At 41.8% G+C, this 23,396-nt stretch overlaps 1 protein-coding gene across 1 annotated transcript in view; it reads left to right on the top strand.

Annotated features, from left to right (window-relative positions):
• Positions 1 to 17,610, top strand: part of tmprss2 (transmembrane serine protease 2) — a 31,369-nt gene extending 13,759 nt beyond the window's left edge. Inside the window, exons 4-13 of the mRNA XM_034178953.1 lie at positions 1,565 to 1,660; positions 1,769 to 1,885; positions 1,957 to 2,086; positions 4,022 to 4,138; positions 6,980 to 7,017; positions 8,550 to 8,718; positions 13,268 to 13,440; positions 13,531 to 13,626; positions 13,771 to 13,913; positions 17,019 to 17,610. Of these exons, the coding sequence (XP_034034844.1) occupies positions 1,565 to 1,660; positions 1,769 to 1,885; positions 1,957 to 2,086; positions 4,022 to 4,138; positions 6,980 to 7,017; positions 8,550 to 8,718; positions 13,268 to 13,440; positions 13,531 to 13,626; positions 13,771 to 13,913; positions 17,019 to 17,183 (1,244 nt within the window). The 3' untranslated portion in view covers positions 17,184 to 17,610. The remainder of the gene's footprint in view (positions 1 to 1,564; positions 1,661 to 1,768; positions 1,886 to 1,956; positions 2,087 to 4,021; positions 4,139 to 6,979; positions 7,018 to 8,549; positions 8,719 to 13,267; positions 13,441 to 13,530; positions 13,627 to 13,770; positions 13,914 to 17,018) is intronic.
• Positions 17,611 to 23,396: the final 5,786 nt, after the last annotated feature.

Genomic DNA, 23,396 nt, shown 5'->3' with positions numbered 1-23,396 from the left:
GCAGCTCCATCCAGAGATGGGAGTTGTGTTTGTGTTGGCGACCCTCCTGTCCTGTGCACCAACAGCAATTCTTGTATATTCATCCGTGAATTGTTCTATGAATTGTTTTGTAATTTATGTTTGTAGCATGGCCCAAGCAGAGGGTCACCCCTTTGAGTCTGGTCTGCTTGAGGTTTCTTCCTTAGAGGGAGTTTTTCCTTACCAGCGCCTTGAGGCAACTCTGTTGTGATTTGGCGCTATATAAAGGAAATAAATAAATAAAATAAATAAAGGTATGGTTTGGACTAACAATAACTGAATGTTATGGGGTTAAAAACAGCAACAAATGGTAACAAAGGTCAGGTTCAGTGTGTACAGGGGTCAAAAGTTAAGCTGCTCCAATTTGGGTAAAAAGGGATACAAATTATTGGTTAATAGGGTTTGAAAAGTTTGCACCATGTGTCATGTTTAAGCCTAATTTATGCTTCTCCGTCTCCACAGCTCCGTAGCGACACAGAACCCTCTGTGTACACTCTCCGAGCTCCTTTCTGTTGCCTGACATGCAACTCCCAAAAATTTAAACTATACTTTGAAATGATAGAGACCACAAGCACTGTGATTGGTCACTTTTCCGGTTTCGCTCCTTCCTCTCACGTCATATTTAAAAGATTTTGCAGTGTGCACGCCAATAACATTTTTATCATGGATCAAATAGAGGAATGTTTGGCAGAAGTCCGCACATATGACCAACTTTACAACACAGTGTTGAAAAACTACAAAGATGCTCAAATGCCCATTAGTTCACGGAGGGAAACTGCACACAACATTGGTTTGGAGGATGATGATTGTAGAAAGAAGTGGAGGTCGTTGAGGGACGAATTGGTCCAGAAAAAAGAAAAAAATGACCAGGAACTGTAGTGGCCTGGCGGAAAGAAAGTCCCTGCCTTGTTCTTCATGTCGCACCCCCTACTGTTCCGGAGGTAAATTGCAACACTCACCAACGTGATGGAGAAATTAGATGGGGTCACGCCCACGTTGACTTGATTGTGTGTCCACAGAGTTACAGCGTTGTAGAAGCATAAATTAGGCTTTAGGTGTCACATTACATGGTAACATATGTCATATAATCCAGTGGTCATTGATCTTATTTATCCTTCACTTTGGAGACCAAGCATTTAACACAGTCAAAATTATTCCATTTATTAATCCTATTAGTTCAACCAATAATTTGCATCACTCATTGCTAACCAAATTGACTACTGGCTCATGGACTAAGTAGAAAAAAATTAGATTGCTTGATTATGAATTCAATATTTGGTACAATCAGTGTTTAGCAGTAGCTACATTTTATTATAAGCATTTATAAAATGTCACATTGAATAGAAATTCACACAGATTAATATAAACATAAAATGCAATGAATATGATCATTACTTTCCTCGGTCGGTCATGCCTAGTGATCTCTGCACTGGCACCTGCATTTAAGATATCAATAATTTGCATGTGACCATGCACATTTACGTAACACATGCAAAGGCACATGTAAAAGAAACAGATGGAAATATGTTGTATTTTTGTTTTGCAGGAGTATCTAGGTATCCACGCAAATATGTTGTGTGCATATCTCTGTGCATGATCCTAGTTCTCCTGGTAGTGACTGCAGTCTTGCTCTGGTACTTCTGTAAGTCAGTTGGCAGATATGACATTTTGTTAAGTGATACTGTCATCACAGCAGTATCAGTTAATCTGAGCGGAACTTTATGCCTGTTCTGTACATGTGTGTTCGCAGTATATTATCAGTGTTTACTGGGGAAGTTATGCAAAACAGATGGTGCATGTTTGAGCCTGTCCCAGTGGTGTGACGGTGTCAAGGACTGTCCGAGTGGAGAAGATGAAGCCCAGTGCTGTAAGACTAAGAACACCAGAATGTTGCACATATTGTACATGCAGAATCAGAGCATTCTGTCTTCTTTACAGTTCGAATGCATGGGACCAACTATCTGCTGCAGAGTTACGTGCCAGACAGTGGCACGTGGATGCCCGTGTGCGCTGACAACTGGAACAACAACTACGGCAGAGCCATGTGTGAGCAGATAGGCTACAAGAGGTGCTGATGTGTGATATTGTTGACTTGTGTTTCCAATTATACCTCTTTTTTTTTTTAATCTTTTCAACAGCAGTGGCAGTTCTAGGCCATTTTTTTTACCAGGGGTCAAAAATAGTCAATTTATCTCTTAGGCTAACAATCAGGTTAGCTCCAAATGAGGATGAGAAGCAGTTGGTGTTTGTCACTTCATGTGCATTCCAGGGGCGTGGCCAGCTTGTGGTTACTTGGTGTTGCTGTGCACGTTTGAATAGACTGAACAGAAATATAAATGCCGCACTTTTGTTTTTACTCCCATTTTTCATGAGCTGAACTCAAAGTTCTAAAACATTTTCTATATACACAAAAGACCTATTTCTCTCAAATGTTCACAAATCTGTGTTAGTGAATGCTTCTCCTTTGCCGAAATAATCCATCCCACCTCACAGGTGTGGGATATCAAGATGCTGATTTGACAGCATGATTATTGTGCCTTAGGCTGGCCACAATAAAAGGCCACTCTAAAATGTGCAGTTTTGCTTTATTGTGGGGGTCAGAGGTATGTGTGTCAGAAAACCAGTCAGTAATTTGCCTCACGCAGTGCAACACATCTCCTTTGCATAGAGTTAATCAGCAGCCAGATGCCATTGAATGTGAGCATTTGCCCACTCAAGTTGGTTACAACAACGAACTGCAGTCAGGTCGAGACCCCGATGAGGACGACAAGCATGCAGATGAGCTTCCCTGAGACAGTTTCTGACAGTTTGTGTGTAAATTCTTTGGTTTTGCAAACCGATTGTTGCAGCAGCTGTCCGGCTGGCTGGTCTCACACGATCTTGCAGGTGAACATGCTGGATGTGGAGGTCCTGGGCTGGTGTGGTTACATGTGGTCTGTGGTTGAGGCCAGTTGGATGTACTGCCAAATTCTCTGATATGCCATTGGAGACGGCTTATGGTACAGAAATGAACATTCAATTCACGGGCAACAGCTCTGCTGGACCGTGGACATTCCTGCAGTCAGTATGTCAATTATACGCTCCCTCAAAACTTGTGACATCTGTGGCATTGTGCTGTGTGATAAAACTGAACATTTTAGAGTGGCCTTTTATTGTGGCCAGCCTAAGGCACACCTGGTGTGCAGTCAAAAGCTCACAAGGCAAAGGCTCACATCTCAAAATTTTTGTTATTTTATTATACACAACTTGATATCACATTAGACTTATCATGTGATATTATACATATTAAATATCACAAATTCTAGATATCAGATGTAGTTGAACAAAAAAATTATAGGTTTTATTGGGATAACAAATATTGTAATTCTGCAACAGTGGGTCATACACGGTTTTAAATGTGTACATTGAGAAAAAACTAGATGTGAACTGAGGTGTGGGAGGTGAGAACAACTCTGCAAGATTAACTCATCAAATGTGTAAATTGAGGAGAAAACTGCTAACAAAGTATGTGTTTCTGTTCATTTGTATAATAACTTCTAGTTTTTTTAAATGTGAGCTTTTATCTTTTTTAAGCAGGGCTGTGAGTTTATGTTTTGTAAGCTTTTGTCATGGAATCGGCACACCTGTGCAGTAATCATGCTGTCCAATCAGCATCTTGATGTGCCAAACCTATGAGGTGGGAAGCTATACCACATTATTCTTCTGATCAGAAAAATTCCAAAAAGGTGTAGTTTGGACTATCTATGAGTGAATGTTATGAAGTTATGGGGTAAAAACAGCAAAAACAATGACAAAGGTAAATTTGCTACAAAGAAGCAAAAATAAAACAAGGTTCTTAAGCTTCTCAGCCAAAAGAAACCTACATTTATGAAGAAAAGACGCTGTGAACACAATCAATGTGGGGTTCATTTACTAGACAAACAGAATGTTCAAACAAAAATACAGGTGCAACATTGTGACTAACTTTCACATTTCTCGGCCGACTCTGTTGTGTGTCCCACAGACAGGAGTATGTGAGCTCCACCCAAACCAGTGCAGGATCCATGGCCTCCAACGGATACATGAAGCTGAAACCTGGAAGTAGCCCTTCAGGATATATAGGGCCACAACTCATTCAATGGTTACCCATACAAAACAATGATTACAATTTTATACACAGCACTGCAAAAACTAACTTACATTCAACAAGGATCTGAATTAACTATGTCACATTCTGGATTACTAACATCAAACTGGTGGTTTGGGGGCCATATAAGGCCAGTGGAGACTGTATTTTACAGTCCGCTGCACGCCATGTGACCTATCATTTGGGCCCCCTCATACTTAACATGAATGAAGCCAAATCAGGCCAAATGGGGAAAAAAGCCAAACTTCGAGGCACAGTCCGGAGGGATATGCATCCGGACAGCTGTGTACGAATGACGTATGACCACTTAGAATGTGAGCGGATCCCGCCTCCACTTACACTTACAGTCCAAACATAGTTGGAACACAGTGCAAATACCTAGAATGTTGTCAGATTGCAATAAGAATAAGAAGAATGCACATTGAATGTCATACAGGTGCAGTTCGATTGCCACCTGAAGTCTGGTTGGAAGACAAGCAAGGGAAACACTTATCTGCTGTATCTGTCAAGACGTGTTGTTCCTGTCATGTAAAGCAGGTACCTCGGATCATGGCAATACTGCTGTGCATGTAAATGGACCGATCACATGATACAGTTGTATGCAAAAGTCTTTTCTTTTATAAATCATTGGTTGTCTGGATCAGACATTTCAGTTAAATATATCATATAGCAGACGAACACACTGATATTTGAGAAGTGAAATGAAGTTTCTAATATTTACAGAAAGTGTGCAGTAGTTATTTAAACAAAAGGCAGGTGCATAAATTTGGGCACCCTTGTCATTTTATTAATTTGAATACATTTAGCACTAATTATTGGAACACAAAATTGATTTGGTAAGCTCATTGAACATTGACCTCCTTACACAGGTGAATCCAATCATGAGAAAGGGTATTTCAGGTGGCCATTTGCAAATGTTTCATCTCTTTGCATCTTTTCTAATGTGTGGCAACATGGAAGCCTCTAAACAACTCTCAAATGACCTGAAAACAAAGATTGCTCAACATCATGGTTTTGGGGAAGGATACAAAAAGCTATCTCAGAGAATTCAGCTGTCAGTTTCCACTGTGAGGGACATAGTGAAGAAATGGAAGACCACAGGCACAGTACTAGTTAAGGCGAAAGTGGCAGGCCAAAAAAAATCTCAGATAAGCTGAAGCGAAGGATGGTGAGAACAGTCATAGTCAACCCACAGACCTGCTCCAAAGACGTACAACATGATTTTGCTGCAGCTAGTCTCTCTGTGCATCGTTCAACTATACAGCGCACTTTGCACAAAGAGATGCTGTATGATGCTGTAATGCAGAGGAAGCCTTTTCTGTGTACACGCCACAAACAGAGTCGCTTGAGGTATGCTAAAGCACATTTGGACAACCCAGCATCATTTTGGAATAAGGTGCTGTGGAAACTGAAACTGAGTTATTTGGACATAACAAGGGGCGGTATGCATGGCTGAAAAAGAACACAGTATTCCAAGAAAAACACTTGCTACCTACAGTAAAATTTGAAGGTGATTCCATCATGCTGTGGGGCGGTGTGGCCAGTGCAGGTACTGGGAATCTTGTTAACGTTGAGGGTCACAGGGATTCCAATCAATATCAGTAGATTCTTGAGAACAATGTTCATGAATCAGTGACAAAGTTGAAGTTGCGCCGGGGCTGGATCTTTCAACAAAACAACCCTAAACACTGCTCAAAATCTACTAAGGCATTCATGCAGAGGAACAAGTACAACATTCTGGAATGCCATCTCAGTCCCCAGACCTGAATATTATTGAAAATCTGTGGTGTGATTTTAAGAGGATGCTTTCTGTCCATGCTCAGAAACGAACAAACCTGAGATGTTTTGTAAAGAAGAATGGTCCAAAATACCTTCACCCAGAATTCAGACTCTCACTGGAAGTTATAGGAAGTGTTTAGAGGCTGTTATTTCTGCAAAAGGAGGATCTACTAAATATTGATGTATTTTTTCTGTTGGGGTGTCCAAATTTATGCACCTGTCTAATTTTGTTTAAAGAAGTATTGCACACTTTCTGTAAATCCTATGAACTTCATTTCACTTCCCAAATACATATCACTGTTTTTGTCTGCTATGTGACATATTTAACTGAAATTGCTGATCCAAACAACCAATGATTTATAAAGGAAAATCATGGAAATCATCAGGGGTGCCAAAACTGTTACATACAACTGTGAGCTCACGCACATGCTGCAGAGTGATCAGATATGAGCTCACACACGCGTGGCGATCAGTTGATACAGTCTCACACATGTGCTGCAGAGCAATCAGATGAAATGAGGTCACGCATGCATAGCGGAGCGATCAGTTGATACAGCCTCATCCACGTGCTGCAGAGCGATCACATGATGTGAGCTCATGCACGCGCAGTGGAGCAATCAGTTGATACAGCCTCACGCATGTGCTGCAGAGTGATCATATGATGTGAGCTCATGCACATGCAATATGTCCTTTGCGCACACCAAATGGGATGCATGGGGGGGTGCCAACAACTACTTTCCGTGTAAAGATTTAGTGGCTTAACGGTGTGTAGATAATGAAACAATACTTCCTCTTGTTATCTGAGTTGTTCTGTCCCTTGTTTATAAAGCTGACATGGCCTCAAGTGCATGTTTAGTGCATGAGCGTGCCACGTGTACATTTAGTGCATGTGACCTACCCTTCTGGCAGATTATAGCACTTATGAAGTGTTACATTTTTCACTGGGGCCCTTTGGGTAAACAACCTTGTCAGTAATCCTCAAATAATTTTGGCATGTGTTCACTGCTCTAAACACTGACAAATACTTCAATTTTTTCCTCTGCTTTAAATTTACAGCAAAAATTGTGCACACGCAGTCAGCCTGAAATGTATTGGTAAGTCACCTTTTTAATGCACACATAAAACAGCTGTCATGATTAACATTTTGGATGATTTAGTTTCATAATTGTGACTTCACATTCTATGATAACTCAAGACCCATTCTCGTTGATTGATCTGGATTCAGTTTGAAACCTTATCATCGAGGGTCTGAATGATGAGCCAGGATGGATCCTGCAACCTGAATTATTATATAAATAATGAATGTTTATGAGTTCGATGGTACGAATATTTCATGAGGTGAAAGCTGGAACATACCATTCAATGAGGCGAAGCCAAGTTGAATGGTATGTTCCAGCTTTCGCCAAATTATCTGTTCCATTGAAAGAATGTAAAAACATACACTATTTGTTTTATATAACGGCTAAAATAGATCCTTGTCATTTGATATTTTATTAATTTATAAACAACAGAAAAGGGACTTACATTTTGGTGTTCCACTGCTGCTAAAGTCAAAATTGTGATGTGTAGTCCAGTGATGCTGTGCACTTCGGGCTACCATAAAAAAAGACTGTGTAGTTCCTCAGTCCAGCCAAAAATCACGTCAGCTTTTCATCTGAACAGCTCTTCATGCATCCAGACGACTTACAGCGGAGAGGATTTTGTATGTGTGTGTGTATGTTACAAGAATTAGCAGTGTCAGTTAGCTTAATCAAATCATTGTCTCGGTAGAGTTGCTGTCCCGCGCGTGCACACACGCGCAACCGGGTCGGCGTTTGTGCGCGTATGTACTACCAAAAAAAGACTGTGTACATCCTTCGTGCAGTGAAAAAAAAATCACGTCAGAAATTAATCCTGCTTTTCATTCTTTCTTCCTGCTAACAGCCTCCAGACAGCGCAGTGGATTTGTTTTGTGTGTGTGTGTGTGTGTGTGTGTGTGTGTGTGTGTGTGTGTGTGTGTGTGCAGAGTGCAATGGTAGCAAACGTATGGAACCAAACTGCACTCTGAATGCAATGCAACACAAATGGGATGAATTAATCCATGTCATGTGACATACAAAGCACCAATCAAATGATAAGGATCCATTCAGCCGTTATATAATATGCATCATTGCACCATGGTTGTTTTAACCATGGCAGTGATTTTCAAGATGTTCAAAAATGTCGTTGGTAATCCTTTGCATTCCTGTAGAGACTGTAACATATTTGTGCATGACATCACTAGAAGGTTTTTCCCGGAGCACCACATTTGCGCTAAAGCTACACTACAATTCGGCTGTGATTGTTTTTGCTAACATCACACGGTTGCTACATGATATGATCAAACAGCACGCTAGATGATACCAGCAGGCGGCCGTGAGCTTCACACAACAGTTTGTCACAGTTACAAAATGTGACCTTCAGCATGGCGCACAGCCGTGAGAAACAGGCTCTAGTCACTTGAAGAGTCACATTAAGCGGTGTATGTTTTATTATTATAAAAAATGTATTTCTTCTGGTTTTGCAAAATCACATTATTATGTTTAGTTATGCAATTATTTATCCTTTGACACAAATGTCACATGATCAACTGTCCTCCTACCCTCAGAATGTGGACAAAGTCCTGCAGCCCCTAGCACTCGTATCGTAGGGGGAACAGACGCAGCACCCGGGGCTTGGCCATGGCAGGTCAGTCTCCAAATTAACAACCAACACCTTTGCGGAGGATCCATTATAACCCTGTACTGGATCGTGTCTGCTGCACATTGCTTCAAAAAGTAAGCTTCCACACAAGTAAGAGCCCAGAATGGCTTTTCACCAGATTATGTGTTTACTTTATTACATTGCAACATACTCTGGATTGTCTGTTCCAGAACTTGTCTTTCTGCCAAACAGTGTGAGAATACAGAAGGAAATACAGAAATACAAATTTTGACATCACTCTTCCAAAATCAAGTCATTTGCATGTTCCGATATGAAGATTAAAAACTTTGGCTGTGCAGTTCATGTTTGCACAAAGACTGCTGGTGATACGGAATTCAGAGGTTGTAAGCACCAAAGTGCAGATAAAATACATACAGGTTGCCAACTCTGATCTGCTTCTCGGTGAAACCAAACCTTGCAGTCATCATCTCCAAATCGCCACTATCACACTTACATACAGACTAGCTAGAATTTTTCTCTAAACCAGGGAAGCCATTTGGATTGGTGGCAAAATGACCAATATACGAGGGTAGGCTGAAAAGTTCTAAGGCTCCCCATGAAGGAGTAATGCATTAACTGCATTATAGTGAGCCTTAGAACTTTTCAGCCTACCCTTGTAGAGTCCAGTTGGTGGTTTGTGATCTTCTAGATAACTTCAATCTGAATGACTGAGATCCTGCATTGATATTTGCATAAACACTGTGCACTCTGTTCCTCTGAGCTACATTGGGGGACCAGATGTCTCACGTTGTGCCCCAAATGGAGATGGTTTCCATTCTTGTTGACAGACATGGTTCAGTTTTGAAATGCATGTTAAAATCACACCTTTTTAAAACACACATTTCAAAACTGAAGCCTGACTGTCAGTAACAATGCCAGAAACCATCACAATTTGGGGCACAATGTGGGACATCTGGTCACCCTAGAGCTACACCTTGTTGTGTTGTTATCCCACCGCTGCACTCAGTGTGCATTATGTGACACTCGAGGCAAACAAGCATGGTGTCATTGCTAGTTTCCATTTTTGTGGAAATGGCAAGTGCTCTTGTACTCATCTCTGCACCACCTGCTCAAAAGTCAAGCAGAGTTTTTCTGCTGGTTTCACTGTACATAAAACTACAGTGAAATTGGAATGAAAACGAAAATTTCAAATAAATGTACAAACTAGGAGGTGTTGTGGTGTGAACAAGGCACTCAAATGCTTCACCTCAGGCAACATTGGTGGCTGCTCCTGTAAATAATCTGCATGCACACTTTGACACTTGGCACAGTTTCCAAGCCAGAGAAACTCTCACTTGAGTCAATCATCTAACTAGCTCCCAAGCAGGTTCCACCACAATAAAGGCAATAACAGATGTGATTGGTTGAATTCATGTTATGTCCCAAAACATAAGTCAGGTCTGAGAACATATACTGGTGCCATGGCCACCTCACCCCACAAAGGAAACAATCTATGTGCTGCAGCACAGAGAAATGTGGATGATCCAGCTGAATGTAACAGCAGATGCTCCTTCACAATGCAAGTGAAGCTGCGTCCCCAAACCACACACAGAAGTAAGGAAGTAAATACAGCCCCTTTGAACCCGATGCCTTACTTTGCAATCAGATTATGTGCCATATATATAGTACGCGTGCTGTGCACTTCACGTGGTATGCTATTGATCATCAAGTCAAAGTCTCAGTTGCAACTTTCCTGTTTTGCTACTTCATGCTCTGTCAGTGTGGTTTTGTGCCTTTTGTCTTGATAGAATGGTGATAGTAGATGGTCACCCCACTTAGTCTGTTCTGCTTGAGTTTTCTTCCAGTAAAAAAATAATTATGGAGATTTTCCTTACCACTGTCAAAAGTGTGCTTGGTTATGGCCCGGTCATACAGCATAAGACAATTCCTGAACAAAGGGAAAAAAGTAAAGAAGTCACAAATTGTTGAGAAAAAGTGGACAAATGAGCTTTTGACCTTTCCCATCACCGAAGAGCCTGCAAATCAAGAGCGCAAAAGGAACGAAAGATAAACAAAATGAAACTGAAGCTAATGATCTCCACGCTTTAAACGAAATGCGGCTGGAGCCACTGCTGGAGCAGTGTGTGTCTGTGTCCTGCTCTGTGTTCCAGCTGCAAACAGAAGCACACGATCCGACCCACTGTGGAGAGCTATGTGCATGTCTGTGGATCCACCTGCTCTGGTCCTCATCCAGAACAAAAGAGGGATCATTTCCATCATCAGAATCCTCACTATCTGGTTCAGACTGACGGCAGGCTCCAATTAAAAAAAAAAGAAAAAAAAAACTGCTGTGCTGTGGTGGCTGCTGTATCACTGTATTACATTACTAAGCCATATACGAGGTCTGTGAGAAAAGTATCCAACCTTATTATTTTTTTAAAAAACCATGTGGATTTGAATCACGTGTGATTACATCAGCCAAGCTTAAACCCTCGTGGGCATGCGAGAGTTTTTTCACGCCTGTTGGTGACGTCATTCGCGTGTGAGCACGCCTTGTGGAAGGAGTGGTCCAGCCCCCTCGTCGAAATTCCTTTGTCTGAGAAGTTGCTGAGAGACTGGCGCTGTGCTTGATCAAATTTTTTTCAAAAACTGTGAGGCACATCCGAGTGGACACCATTCGAGAAATTCAGCTGGTTTTCGGTAAAAATTTTAACGGCTGATGAGAGATTTTGGATTGTTTCTATCGCTGTAAGGACTTCCCACGGAGCGGGACGTCACGAAGAGCTCAGAGGCGATGTCGTCATCCTGTTTCAAGCTGAAAACCTCCAAATTTAAGCCTTTGTTGACCCAGGACATCATGAGAGAACAGAGAACTTTCAGAAGAGGTTGGAATCAGCAGTTTATCCGGACATTCCACTGTTAGAGGAGATTTTTTTTTTAATGAAAGACGTGCGGACGGATTGGTGCGTTGGCTCGCAGCCGGCACGGCGCGCCCGCCACAGGAAAAACACCTCCGTTGGAAGCCTTAAGGACAAGTTGGAACATGCCCTGCTGTTAAACAATTTCTCAGATACTCACTCAACTGAAAGCCACCAAAAGCCGCTTGGATTTTACAAATGGTTATCAACACGGAGGTGTTTTTCCTGTGGCTGCGAGCCGACGCGCCAATCCGTCCGCACGTCTTTCATTAAAAAAATCTCCTTTAACAGTGGAATGTCCGGATAAACTGCTGATTCCAACCTCTTCTGAAAGTTCTCTGTTCTCTCACGACGCCCTGGGTCAACAGAGGCTTAAATTTGGAGATTTTCAGCTTGAAACAGGATGACGACGTCGCCTCGGAGCGCTGCGCGACGTCCCGCTCCGTGGGAAGTCCTTACAGCAATAGAAACAATCCAAAATTTCTCATCAGCCATTAAAATTTACACCGAAAACCATCTGAATTTCTCAAATAGTGTCCACTTGGATGTGCCTCACAGTTTTTGAAAAAATTTTGATCAAGCACAGCGCCAGTCTCTCAGCAACTTCTCAGACAATGATAATCCGACGAGGGGGCTGGACCACTCCTTCCACAAGGCGTGCTCACAGGCGAATGACGTCACCGACAGGCATGAAAAAACTCACACATGCGCACGAGGGTTCAAGCTTGGCTGATGTAATCACACGTGATTCAAATCCATATAGTTTTTAAAAAAAATAAAACTGTCGGTTTCTTTTCTAATAGACCTCGTATATTGATTTATAACAGAAAACTGTCAAAAGGGGGAATAAATATAAGTGTAAAGATGATTGAATATATCAGAGCAGTAAATTGATCAGTCCGTGTGAACGTGCATTGACTCCACGTGTGCAGTTATTTCAACCAGCTGCAGCTGATCCACAACATGAATCCTTCCTTCCAGAACAGCTTCCATCTGAATCATCTACCTGTTGCCACATGTACAGAAGAGAGGCAAACACCCCTGCTGCTGCTGCATTCAAGTACCGTCGGAAATTACACAACTTTTTTGTTGTTTCAAATTCAGCAGTTGTTTGTGGCAGGAGCGTGGTTTTCATTTTACTTTTGGTAAAATAATTCATTGTATCTACACAAAAGATTAATTCTGGCCTATATAAGGTGCCTGAACCCATTGAAGCTAACCCCCCACCCAGATAAAAAAAAAAAAAATCCAAGAAAACAGGCTGAGTTTGCCCTGTAGTTTCCGACAGTACATGAACGCAGCGGCAGTAGTAGCAGCGCTCACAAACCAGCTTCTGCACTGTGTGAAAATATTCAGCTGGTCAAATGAAGTCAAACTAAACGCTAAGGTTACAAAAACTAAGCAAACGATAAAAAAACCATCAAGAACTACAGCAAAACGAAATACTGATGAATTGAGGTTTTCGGTGGCCTTCGTTCAACATTTTCAACAGTTTAAAAATCCTGACGAAGCTCCAGCTGCAGGAACGAAGCCGCACGAAGGTTAAATGATGCCAGTGAAAGTCAACGGAAGTCTAGATTCCTTGTTTCATTTGGGCTTCGTTGCCCTTCGTTAAGTGTCATGTGACCGGGCCTTTATGGGGGGGTCTAAGGTCTAATGTTACTTGTGTATAGCCCTTTGAAATGACATGTTACAAACATATGCACTCATGCAGTTTAGCATTTTCCACAGTAAGTGACATTTTCCTGTGTTTTCTCCCTTCGAGATACAACAATCCTGAAATATGGAGAGTGCAAGCTGGCAAATTGCGCTTGTCTGAAATGGAGCATTTTTCTGGAAACAGAGTTGACAAAATCATCATTCATGAGAATTTTGACAGAAACACCCTTAACAATGACATTGCTCTGCTTAAGCTCGCCAAAGCTCTGACATTTACAGGTGTGTACTCGTTTGCTGAATTTCACATTTGATTAATGTAATGATGAGCCACATCGGGTTAATTTGCATTGTAATAATATAAATTCTTAGAAAAAATAAAGCCAGTGTGTTTGCCCAATGTTGGTGTGGACCTCTCTGCTGGAAAACAAGCATGGATCACTGGCTGGGGAACCATATACTCATCTGGTGAGCCAAACATCACGTGTGCACTCCAGGTGAAAGTCATCGAGATATGATAAGGACTGAGCTTACATGTTTTGGAATATTTGTTTTAGAGAATAAAGCAGACTGTAACACAATTGTGCCAACAGAGTGTATAATTGTTTACAGGTACCAAACCTAACACACTGAATCAGGCCCAGGTGACCATCTACAGCAGGGAGGAGTGCAACAAACCCTGGGTGTTAAACGGAGCTGTCACAGAAACGATGATCTGTGCCGGCAAAATGAAGGGAGGAGTTGATTCATGTCAGGTCAGTGTCTCATTGAAGCACGAGGATTTTCATGGCAAGATCTATGAGCAGTGATGTCAGAGGTTTTAACTGCTTCATCTGTTTGCATGAACGCAGCGGCTTTTATGTGCAAATGAGCCGAGTTACAAGACAACGTTTGCCAAAAAGCTTGGGAAATTATCATCATCACATCCACATGACAAAATGTTTGCAACTTATCGGAATGGTTTACAGCGAAAAATATGAGTCCACAGTAACTTCAAATCTGCAACAAAAGTAGTTTCTGGCTTTTACAAGAGAGGTTATACAGTGAGGAAAATAAGTATTTGAACACCCTGCGGTTTTGCAGGTTCTCCCACTTAGAAATAATGGAGGGGTCTGAAAAATTAATCTTAGGTAATAATTTATTTGTATGTTACTGCTGCAAATAAGTATTTGAACACCTGTGAAAATCAATGTTAATATTTGGTACAGTAGCCTTTGTTTGCAATTACAGAGGTCAAACGTTTCCTGTAGTTTTTCACCAGGTTTGCACACACTGCAGCACGGATTTTGGTCCACTCCTCCATACAGATCTTCTCTAGATCAGCCAGGTTTGGAGTTTCAGCTCCCTCCAAAGATTTTCTATTGAGTTCAGGTCTGGAGACTGGCCAGGTCACTCCAGGACCTTGAAATACTTCTTACGGAGCCCCTCCTTAGTTGCCCTGGCTGTGTGTTTGGGGTCATTGTCATGCTGGAAGACCCAGCCATGACCCATCTTCAATGCTCTTACTGTGGGAAGGAGGTTGTTTACCAAAATCTCGCAATACATGACCCCATCCATCCTCCCTTCAATACAGTGCAGTTGTTCTGTCCCCTTTGCAGAAGAGCACCCCCAGAGTATGATGTTTCCACCCCCATGCTTCACAGGTGGGATGGTTTTCTTGGGATTGTTCTCATCCTCTAAACATGGTAAGTGGAGTTGATTCCAAAAAGCTCTATTCTGGTCTCATCTGACCACATGACCTTCTCCCATGCCTTCTCTGGATCATCCAGATGGTCATTGGTGAACTTCAAATGGGCCTGGACGTGTTGGCTTGAGCAGGGGGACCTTGCTGCCCTGCAGGATTTTAAACCATGACAGCATCATGTGTTACTAATGTAATCTTTGTGACTGTGGTCCCAGCTCTCTTCAGGTCATTGACCAGGTCCTCCTGTGTAGTTCTGAGCTTTCTCAGAATCATCCTTACCCCACAAAGTGAGATCTTGCATGGAATCCCAGACCGAGGGAGATTGACAGTCATCTTGTGTTTCTTCCACTTTCTAATAAATAATCATAACAGTTGTTGTCTTCTACCAAGCTGCTTGCCTGTTGTCCTGTAGTCCATCCCAGTCTTGTGCAGGTCTACAGTTTTGTCCCTGGTGTCCTTAGACAGCTCTTTGGTCTTGCTATGGTGGACAGGTTGGAGTGTGATTGATTGAGTGTGTGAACAGGTGTCTTTTATAGAGGTAACAAGTTCAAACAGGTGCAATAATACAGGTAAAGAGTGCAGAATAAGAGGGCTTCTTAAAGAAAAATTAACAGGTCTGTGTGAGCCAGAATTCTTGTTGCTTGGTAGGGGGCCAAATACTTATTTGCAGCAGTAACATACAAATAAATTATTAAAAAAAATCATACATTGTGATTTCCAGATTTTTTTTTTTTTTAAGATTATGTCTCTCACAGTGGACATGCACCTAAGATGAATTTTTCAGACCCCTCCATTATTTCTAAGTGGGAGAACTTGCAAAACCGCAGGGTGTTCAAATACTTATTTTCCTCACTGTATATAAATGGCTACACCTCCACCTTTCTTGGGACAATCACAACGGAAAACATTCTAACCGTTAATAGCAATATCATAATCCGAGACTGATCTTCTCAACCAAGTCTTGGACAAGACATCAGGTTCCGCTGTTTGTACCCAAATTCATACTAAATCAATTTTAGGAAGCAGGCTCTGGACATTTAAATGTAAAATGCCAAGGTGTGATCTGGCTCTGAAACTATCAGGGGTGTCGATATTTTTTCAGAGAGGGCAACAGACCTGGATTAAAATGAACATTGCCAGACCGTAAAATATTAATTAATATTAAAATTTAAAAAGTATTTAGTTAAACAACACAAATGTTTGGAGCGCAGCTAACGACTGTGCTAGCTGTTTTGGCCCACCCCAGTGGCCAACAATGACCCATCAACGATGGCCAGCAAACTCCAGTGGCTGGTAGACCAGCAGGCTCCGGCAGCTAGAGTTAAATGGGCTCCAGCGGCTAGCAGGCTAGGGCTCTCCAGCATCCAGCAAGCTCACAAGCTCCCACAACTAGCAGGCAGACGGGCTCCAGCAGCTAGAAAACTAGCAGGCTCCGGAGGCAAAAGGGCTAGAAGGCTCTGGCGGCAAGAGATCTAGCAGGCTCCCGCAGCAAAGTTATGTTGATGCTGTACAGATTTTGGGCTTCTGGTCAGATCAGGTCTGAACTCATACATTTGGACAAAAAATGGGGTTTGATTTGTAGATTATTGAAGATAGATAGATGGTGAAGATAGATTTGTCACCAATCTGCTGTGAAGTAGAACTAAATAATCCTACGCAGAGTGAACCCAGTATGGATATACATGTTGATTTGGTTCAGCTTTTATACCAGATGCCCTTACTAAGGCAGCTGGAGATGTGCACAGAGAACAGGGCACCGGTGACATTGAACCAGGGACCTGCTGCTTGAGAGAAAAGCATACTACTTGTGTCACCACTATGACCAGAACTACTTGGTGCAAAGACATTAAACTTAATCTGAGGTTTAAAATAAAACAAAACAAAGTTTTAAAAAAAGAATTTTTTGGATAATTGAACTTTTATTATTATTTTTGGGGGACTGGATCACCACTTTATCCGATGTGGTTCTGACACATACATTTTCTGCAGTTATCTTGGACCTAATTTCCTGCAAAACAACAAAGATAGTCTTTGCACTGACTTGTTTAAATGAAACAACAAAACATTTGTTCCTCTCCTCCCACCTCAGCATCACGTGCTCTGCACCGACAGACTAATAATCTGAGATCTGGTTACACTTAGACTCTAGTCTGATGTCATTGTGTGTGTGTAACAGGGTGACAGCGGAGGACCCCTGGTGGTGAAAGATGGAGTGTGGTGGCTGGCAGGGGACACGAGCTGGGGAGTTGGATGTGGTCAGAGAGACAAACCAGGAGTATATGGAAATGTAACATATTTTACTGAGTGGATATATAGAGAAATGAACACATTTTACCGCTGAAATCACAACAAGCACACCTGAGAGACGGTAGCATTTACTGCTGGAGCTTCAAGGGTAGAAATTATTGTTTGCAGTTGACCAAAAACCAAAAGGTGCACAAATCAATTTCTATATGAATCGCTTAATTTTTTTTTTTTTTATATTTTTTTTTTTAACTACTGCTACTACTTTACATATGATGCAATCTGAATTCTGATGGGATTTTTGTTTTGTTTTTGAAAAGCTGCATTAAAGATTTGTTAAAAGAATTCATATTTTACAGAGAACCCAGAATATATCATTTCATTATTTTTAAGCTTCTTATTTTTTACAAATTAATGTTTGAATGTGACCAAATAAAGTTATATGTTGAAATAAAACTGTTTTTGCACAAAGATCAGAGATTAACATCTGGGTTTTGGCACCAGCTGGAATAACATAACACACACACACATATATATATTAGGCATGTGGAGATTAACTGATACAAATCTGTATCTAGATACAAACGTATGCAATGCGAGTGCATCAATTCATTCGATGGATCGAATCGTGTTGCATCGTTCGCTCGCATCAATTTTTTTCCGAGGCACATTGAATGCACCACGGACGGTTCAGAACACCGGAGAGGCCCTTGTTTTTGAGGGTGTTTATCGAGAAAATGATTATTTCTCTACGTTGACTGCAGACTGCAGCGGGTCTCCTTGCAGCTTGAAGCAACGAAGCAGTGCTTCGACCCGCTGTTCACTGGTTCTCTGCTTCACTGGTTTTCAGAAGTGGCAAGTCCAGTGCCATGAGCACTAGCTGGTACGTAAACTGAAGTTGTCCATCAGGTAAAGGAAATAATAATAATATCCTCTGTTTTGTGGGTCTAAGTGCGCAGCTCCAAAGAGCCGTGCAGATTTCGGTCGGAATTAATAACTTCAGAGCAAATTGCTATTTTAAATCTAATGACACCTCTTTTCCAAATGTTATAATACAAACAATAGATCTACAACTGACCAAAACCAGGGTTGTTTTTCCCCAAAATGAGACGTTTTCCGTTTATGAATTCCATCTTGATGTGCAGCGCAGCCGAGTGAAGAGCTCAGCTCAGAGTCTATGGGGTTACATTTGTGTTATTAATATCTGAAAGGAAATGCTTTTGACAAAAACTGCAGATTTTGTTTATTTCTATTTCTGTGCAGAGATCAAGGAACCAGTGACCATGTATAGATTCTATTGATTTTTATTCATGTCCAGAGTTTAAGGATGCAGTGACCAATTTCATATTTATTTAGTTTAAGACTCATAAAATGTTGACATAGAAAACCTGTAAAGCCTACTTTTAGTACACAGAAAATTCACAAGCGGTACTGATATGGGAATCGATAATGGCATCGATATCGATAACATCTTATCAATACCCATCCCTAATCGTATCGCACCAAATCGTGAGGAATTTAATCGCCATCAAATGCATATCAAATAGCATTGAATCGGGAACAGGGGTGAATCGTATCGCATCGTCAGTATCATCAGTATCGTCATGTATAGCTATATGTATCATATTGCTGGTAGTGTATTGGGGTGCATATTGAATCGTTGTCAGTGATGAGATTCACATGCTATATATATATATATATATATATATATATATAATATCTCAAGGCCATCCAAAGCAAAGTGAGAGCAGTGTTTGGGTGCTCGGCAGTAAGTCGGACTTGTTTCCGGTGGAGACTGGCCTCCGCCAGGGCTGCACCTTGTCACCAATCCTGTTTGTGATATTCATAGACAGGATATCAAGGCGGAATTGGGGGAGCAGGGTATCCAGTTTGGTGGGCTCAGGGTCTCATCGCTGGTTTTTGCAGATGATGTGGTCCTGTTGGCTTCATCGGCCTGTGACCTCCAACACTCACTGGATCAGTTTGCAGCTGAGTGTGAAGCGGCTGGGATGAGGATCAGCACCTCTAAATCTGAGGCCATTGTTCTCAGCAGGAAACCGATGGATTTCCAGGTAGGGAATACGGTCTTGCTCCAAGTGAAGGAGTTCAAGTACATCTGGGTCTTGATCACAAGTGAGATTGGCCAGAGAATTGGTGCAGCAGGGGTGGTATTGCATTCGCTCTACCGTACTGTTGTGACGAAAAAGAAGGGAAGCCAAAAGGCGAAGCTCTCGATCTACTGGTCAAACTTCGTTCCTACTCTCACCTATGGTCAAGAGGGTTGGGTCATGACCAAAAGAACTAGATTGCGGGTACAAGCGGCCGAAAAGGGCTTCCTTAGAAGGGTGGCTGGTGTCTCCCTTAGCGATAGGGTGAGAAGTTCGGTCATCCGTGAGGAGCTTGGAATATAGTCGCTGCTCCTTCGCATTGAAAGGAGCCAGCTGAGGTGGTTCAGGCATCTGGTAAGGATGCCTCCTGGGCGCCTCCCTAGGGAGGTGTTCCAGACACGTCCATTTGGGAGAAGACCACGGAGAAACCCCCGGACTAGATGGAGAGATTATATCTCCACACTGGCCTAAGAACACGTCGGGATCCCCCAGTCAGAGGTGGTCAATGTGACACAGGAAAGGGAAGTCTATACATACATACATACATACACACACACACACACACACACACACACACACACACACACACAAAATGCATCCGGAAAGGACTGACAGCACTTCACTATTTTCACATTTTGTTATTTTACAGCCTTATTCCAAAAAGGTACCCACATACTGTGAGGGCTTTCCGGACAAGTTGTTGTTCTGTGGGTACCCACGATGGTCCCTGGACAAAGTGCAGAAGTCCCAGGGAACAAAGAGACCAGATAGACAGGAGACAGAGACAAGAAGAAGAGTGTCTCTCCCTTATTTAGCAGGAGTATGGGAAAAACTACAGAGGATCTTCAGACAGCACAAAATCCCAGTTTACTTTAAACCGGTTAACACCTTGAGACAGAAATTAGTTCACGCTAAGGACAGGATCCCTAGTTACAAACAGAGCAATGTAGTGTATTCTATCAGATGTCAGGAAAACTGTAATGAACACTACATAGGTGAGACTAAGCAACCTTTACACAAAAGGCTATACCAGCCGCAGAGAGGGCGCCAGTGGACCTCACTCTGCAGTTCATCTCCACCTTACTGACACTAACTACACGTTTGAGGACAAGGAAGGTAAAATCTTAGCCAGAGAGAAGAAATGGTTTGAGAGAGGTGTCAAGGAGGCATTCTATGTGAAACAGTTGAAACCCAGCCTTAACCTGGGAGGGGGTCTAAGACACGCTTTTTCAGTTTCAGTTTCAGTCTTTTGTTCATGGTAATGAGTCATTCACGTCATCAGGAGAATCGTCAAGGAAGTCGGCAGGAGAGGCGTCTGTCCCATCATTAGGAGGGACAGCTGCCCTGTCATTAGGAGGGTGCTAACTAGAGCACAATAGGTGTTAATTAGAGCTATTGTTTAGTCACTAGCCTATAGCAGTCTGCTTCTCAGTAGGAGGGGTCTGGTTAGGTTTAAAACTCCAGCTTTTGTGGCTTCTGTTTATTCTTCTCTACAAGAGTCAAGACAGAAGTCACACTACCAGAGCAAGAATTTTAGCTGAGGAAGCTTCTGCAATTTGAAGCGAAATGTCCTCGCGTCAAGCAACCCAGTCCAGTCGAAGATTCAAGCTTCTTTACTAATATCTTTGGGCAGTTTTGTCCATTACTCTATGCAGCACCTCTCAAGCTCCATCAGGTTGGACGGGGAGCGTTGGTGCACAGCCACTGTCAGATCTCTCCAGAGATGTTCAGTCGGATTCAGGTCTGGGCTCTGGCTGGGCCACTTAAGGATATTCACAGAGTTGTCCTGAAGCTGCTCCTTTGATATCTTGGCTGTGTGCTGAGGGTCATTGTCCTGCTGAAAGATGAATCGTTGCCCCAGTCTGAGGTGACGAGCGCTCTGGACCAGGATGTCTCTGTACACTGCTGCATTCATCTTTCCCTCAGTCCTCACTATTCTCCCAGTTCCTGCTGCTGAAAAACATCCCCACAGCATGATGCTGCCACCACCATCCTTCATTGTAGGGATGGTGCCTGGTTTCCTCCAAGCGTGAAGCCTGGCATTCACACCAAAGAATTCAATCTTTGTATCATCAGACCAGAGAACTTTGTGTCTCATGGTCTGAGAGTCCTTCAGGTGCCTTTTGGCAAACTCCAGGCAGACTGCCATGTGCCTTTTACTAAGGAGTGGGTTCCGTCTGGCCGCTCTACAGTACAGGCCTGATTGGTGGATTGTTGCAGACATGGCTGTCCTTCTGGAAGGTTCTCCTCTCTCCACAGAGGAATGCTGGAGCTCTGACAGAGTGACCATTGGGTTCTCGGTCACCTCCTTGACTAAGGCCCTTCTCCCCCATCGCTCCGTTTAGACGGGCGGCCAGCTCTAGGAAGAGTCCAGGTGGATCTGAACTTCTTCCATTTATGGATGATGGAGGTCACTGTGCTCATTGGGACCTTCAAAGCAGCAGAAATGTTTCTGTACCCTTCCCCAGATTTGTGCCTCAAGACAATCCTGTCTTGGAGGTCTACAGACAATTTCTTTGCCTTCATGTTTGGTTTGTGCTCTGACATGCACTGTCAATTGTGGGACCTTATCTGTAGACAGGTGTGTGTCTTTCCAAATCATGTCCAATCAACTGAATTTACCCCAGGTGGACGCCAGTTAAAGTGCAGAATCAGTGAAAACAGGATGCATCTGAGCTCAATTTTGAGCTTCAAGGCAAAGGTTGTGAATACTTATGTGATTTATTACTTTTTAATTATTATTGATAAATTTGCAAAAATCTGAAAACCTCATTCACATTGTTATAATAATAATAATAAAAAAAATCATCCATTTTGAAATAAGGCTGTAACATAAAATGTGAAAAAAATGAGCGCTTTGAATACTTTCTGGATGCACTGTGTGTGCGCGAATACACACACACACATATATATATATATATATATATATATATATATATAAAATTTGCTGTCCATCTACTCCTGTCAGCTATATGGACAAGCACACACTGCCAACATCTACTGGCCGATTAGAGAACTGCACACTTACTGTGACTTACTTTATTAATTCATGTTAATCTTAGAATGAAACACATTCAAACCAAATTATCTTCCACCTGCAAAACTTTGTTTTCAGTCAAGGGTTTAGTAGACTGAAACTGAAATATCAAAAACTAGAATCTCTGGTTTGAAATAGTCTCATTTACTTTTGGAGGTGTGCTACAGTCACTATTGGACCACAGTCAATATTGTAATAAGTATTACAATAGTGCACATTATTATAATAGTGGTTGCTCAAATATGTCACTGTTGTGATCACACTCACGACTGTAAAAACATCAAAGTGAGGGCTTTTGTGGTACAAAGCCGAGGTGAATTTTGTGCGTTTCTCTGAGAATGACTTTGATCCTATGTTTTGGTAGATGTCTAATTGAAATTCTAAGACATTTCAACCTGCAACATCAAGCACTATTGCAATAATTATTACAATACTGACCTTTATTACATTAGTGGTTGACAAAAATGAGTCCATTCCAAGCACTAATGTAATATTATGAGGGTAAAGTTATGCCTTCAGTATGATTATTTCAATAACAAGCAAGATATCAAAGTAAAACTGGTACGAGAATAATCCTTTGCTTATTGGCTATCACTGCACCAAATGTCGGAACAAAAAGACGCACATGAACATATGTGTTAAACAACGTGTTGTTATTGACTTCCTCACGTCGGAGGGCTGTATGTCCATGGACATTCATCGATGAATGAGTGTTGTCTAAGTGTTGATGTCAGTTTTAGTTGCGAGGTGTTTGAGGAGTCTGAAAGGAGAAATCCTCCAAAATGCTGAGCAGCTATGACGGAACCCGATACCTCCAGTACTATGATTTTAAGAAAGGCTTCATAAATAAACAAATATTTTTGATCTTTCTATAGACTGTGTTGCCATTTAAAATTTTGGCACAAATCACTCATGACATGACAGAATCATGTATTATAGCCACAAAAAGTAAAAAAAAAATTAAATAAAAAAAAATAAATCACTGCATAGTGCTATTGGGTGTGAAGTAGTAGTACTGTAGTACTACTGAACTCTGTCACAGCCACTCAAACATTTGGAGAACCACTGCATGGAAATGTCTCCGCTTTTGCCACATTTGGAAAATGACTTCTGTGGCTACGTCCTTCACAGACGAGCTTTTATATTTTTGATCATGAGGAGATTC

Source organism: Thalassophryne amazonica, chromosome 9 (genome assembly GCF_902500255.1).
Source record: "Thalassophryne amazonica chromosome 9, fThaAma1.1, whole genome shotgun sequence".
Classification (NCBI taxonomy): Eukaryota; Metazoa; Chordata; class Actinopteri; order Batrachoidiformes; family Batrachoididae; genus Thalassophryne; species Thalassophryne amazonica.
Note: the sequence above shows the minus strand (reverse complement) of the source record. Positions and strands in the feature narration are given on the sequence as shown.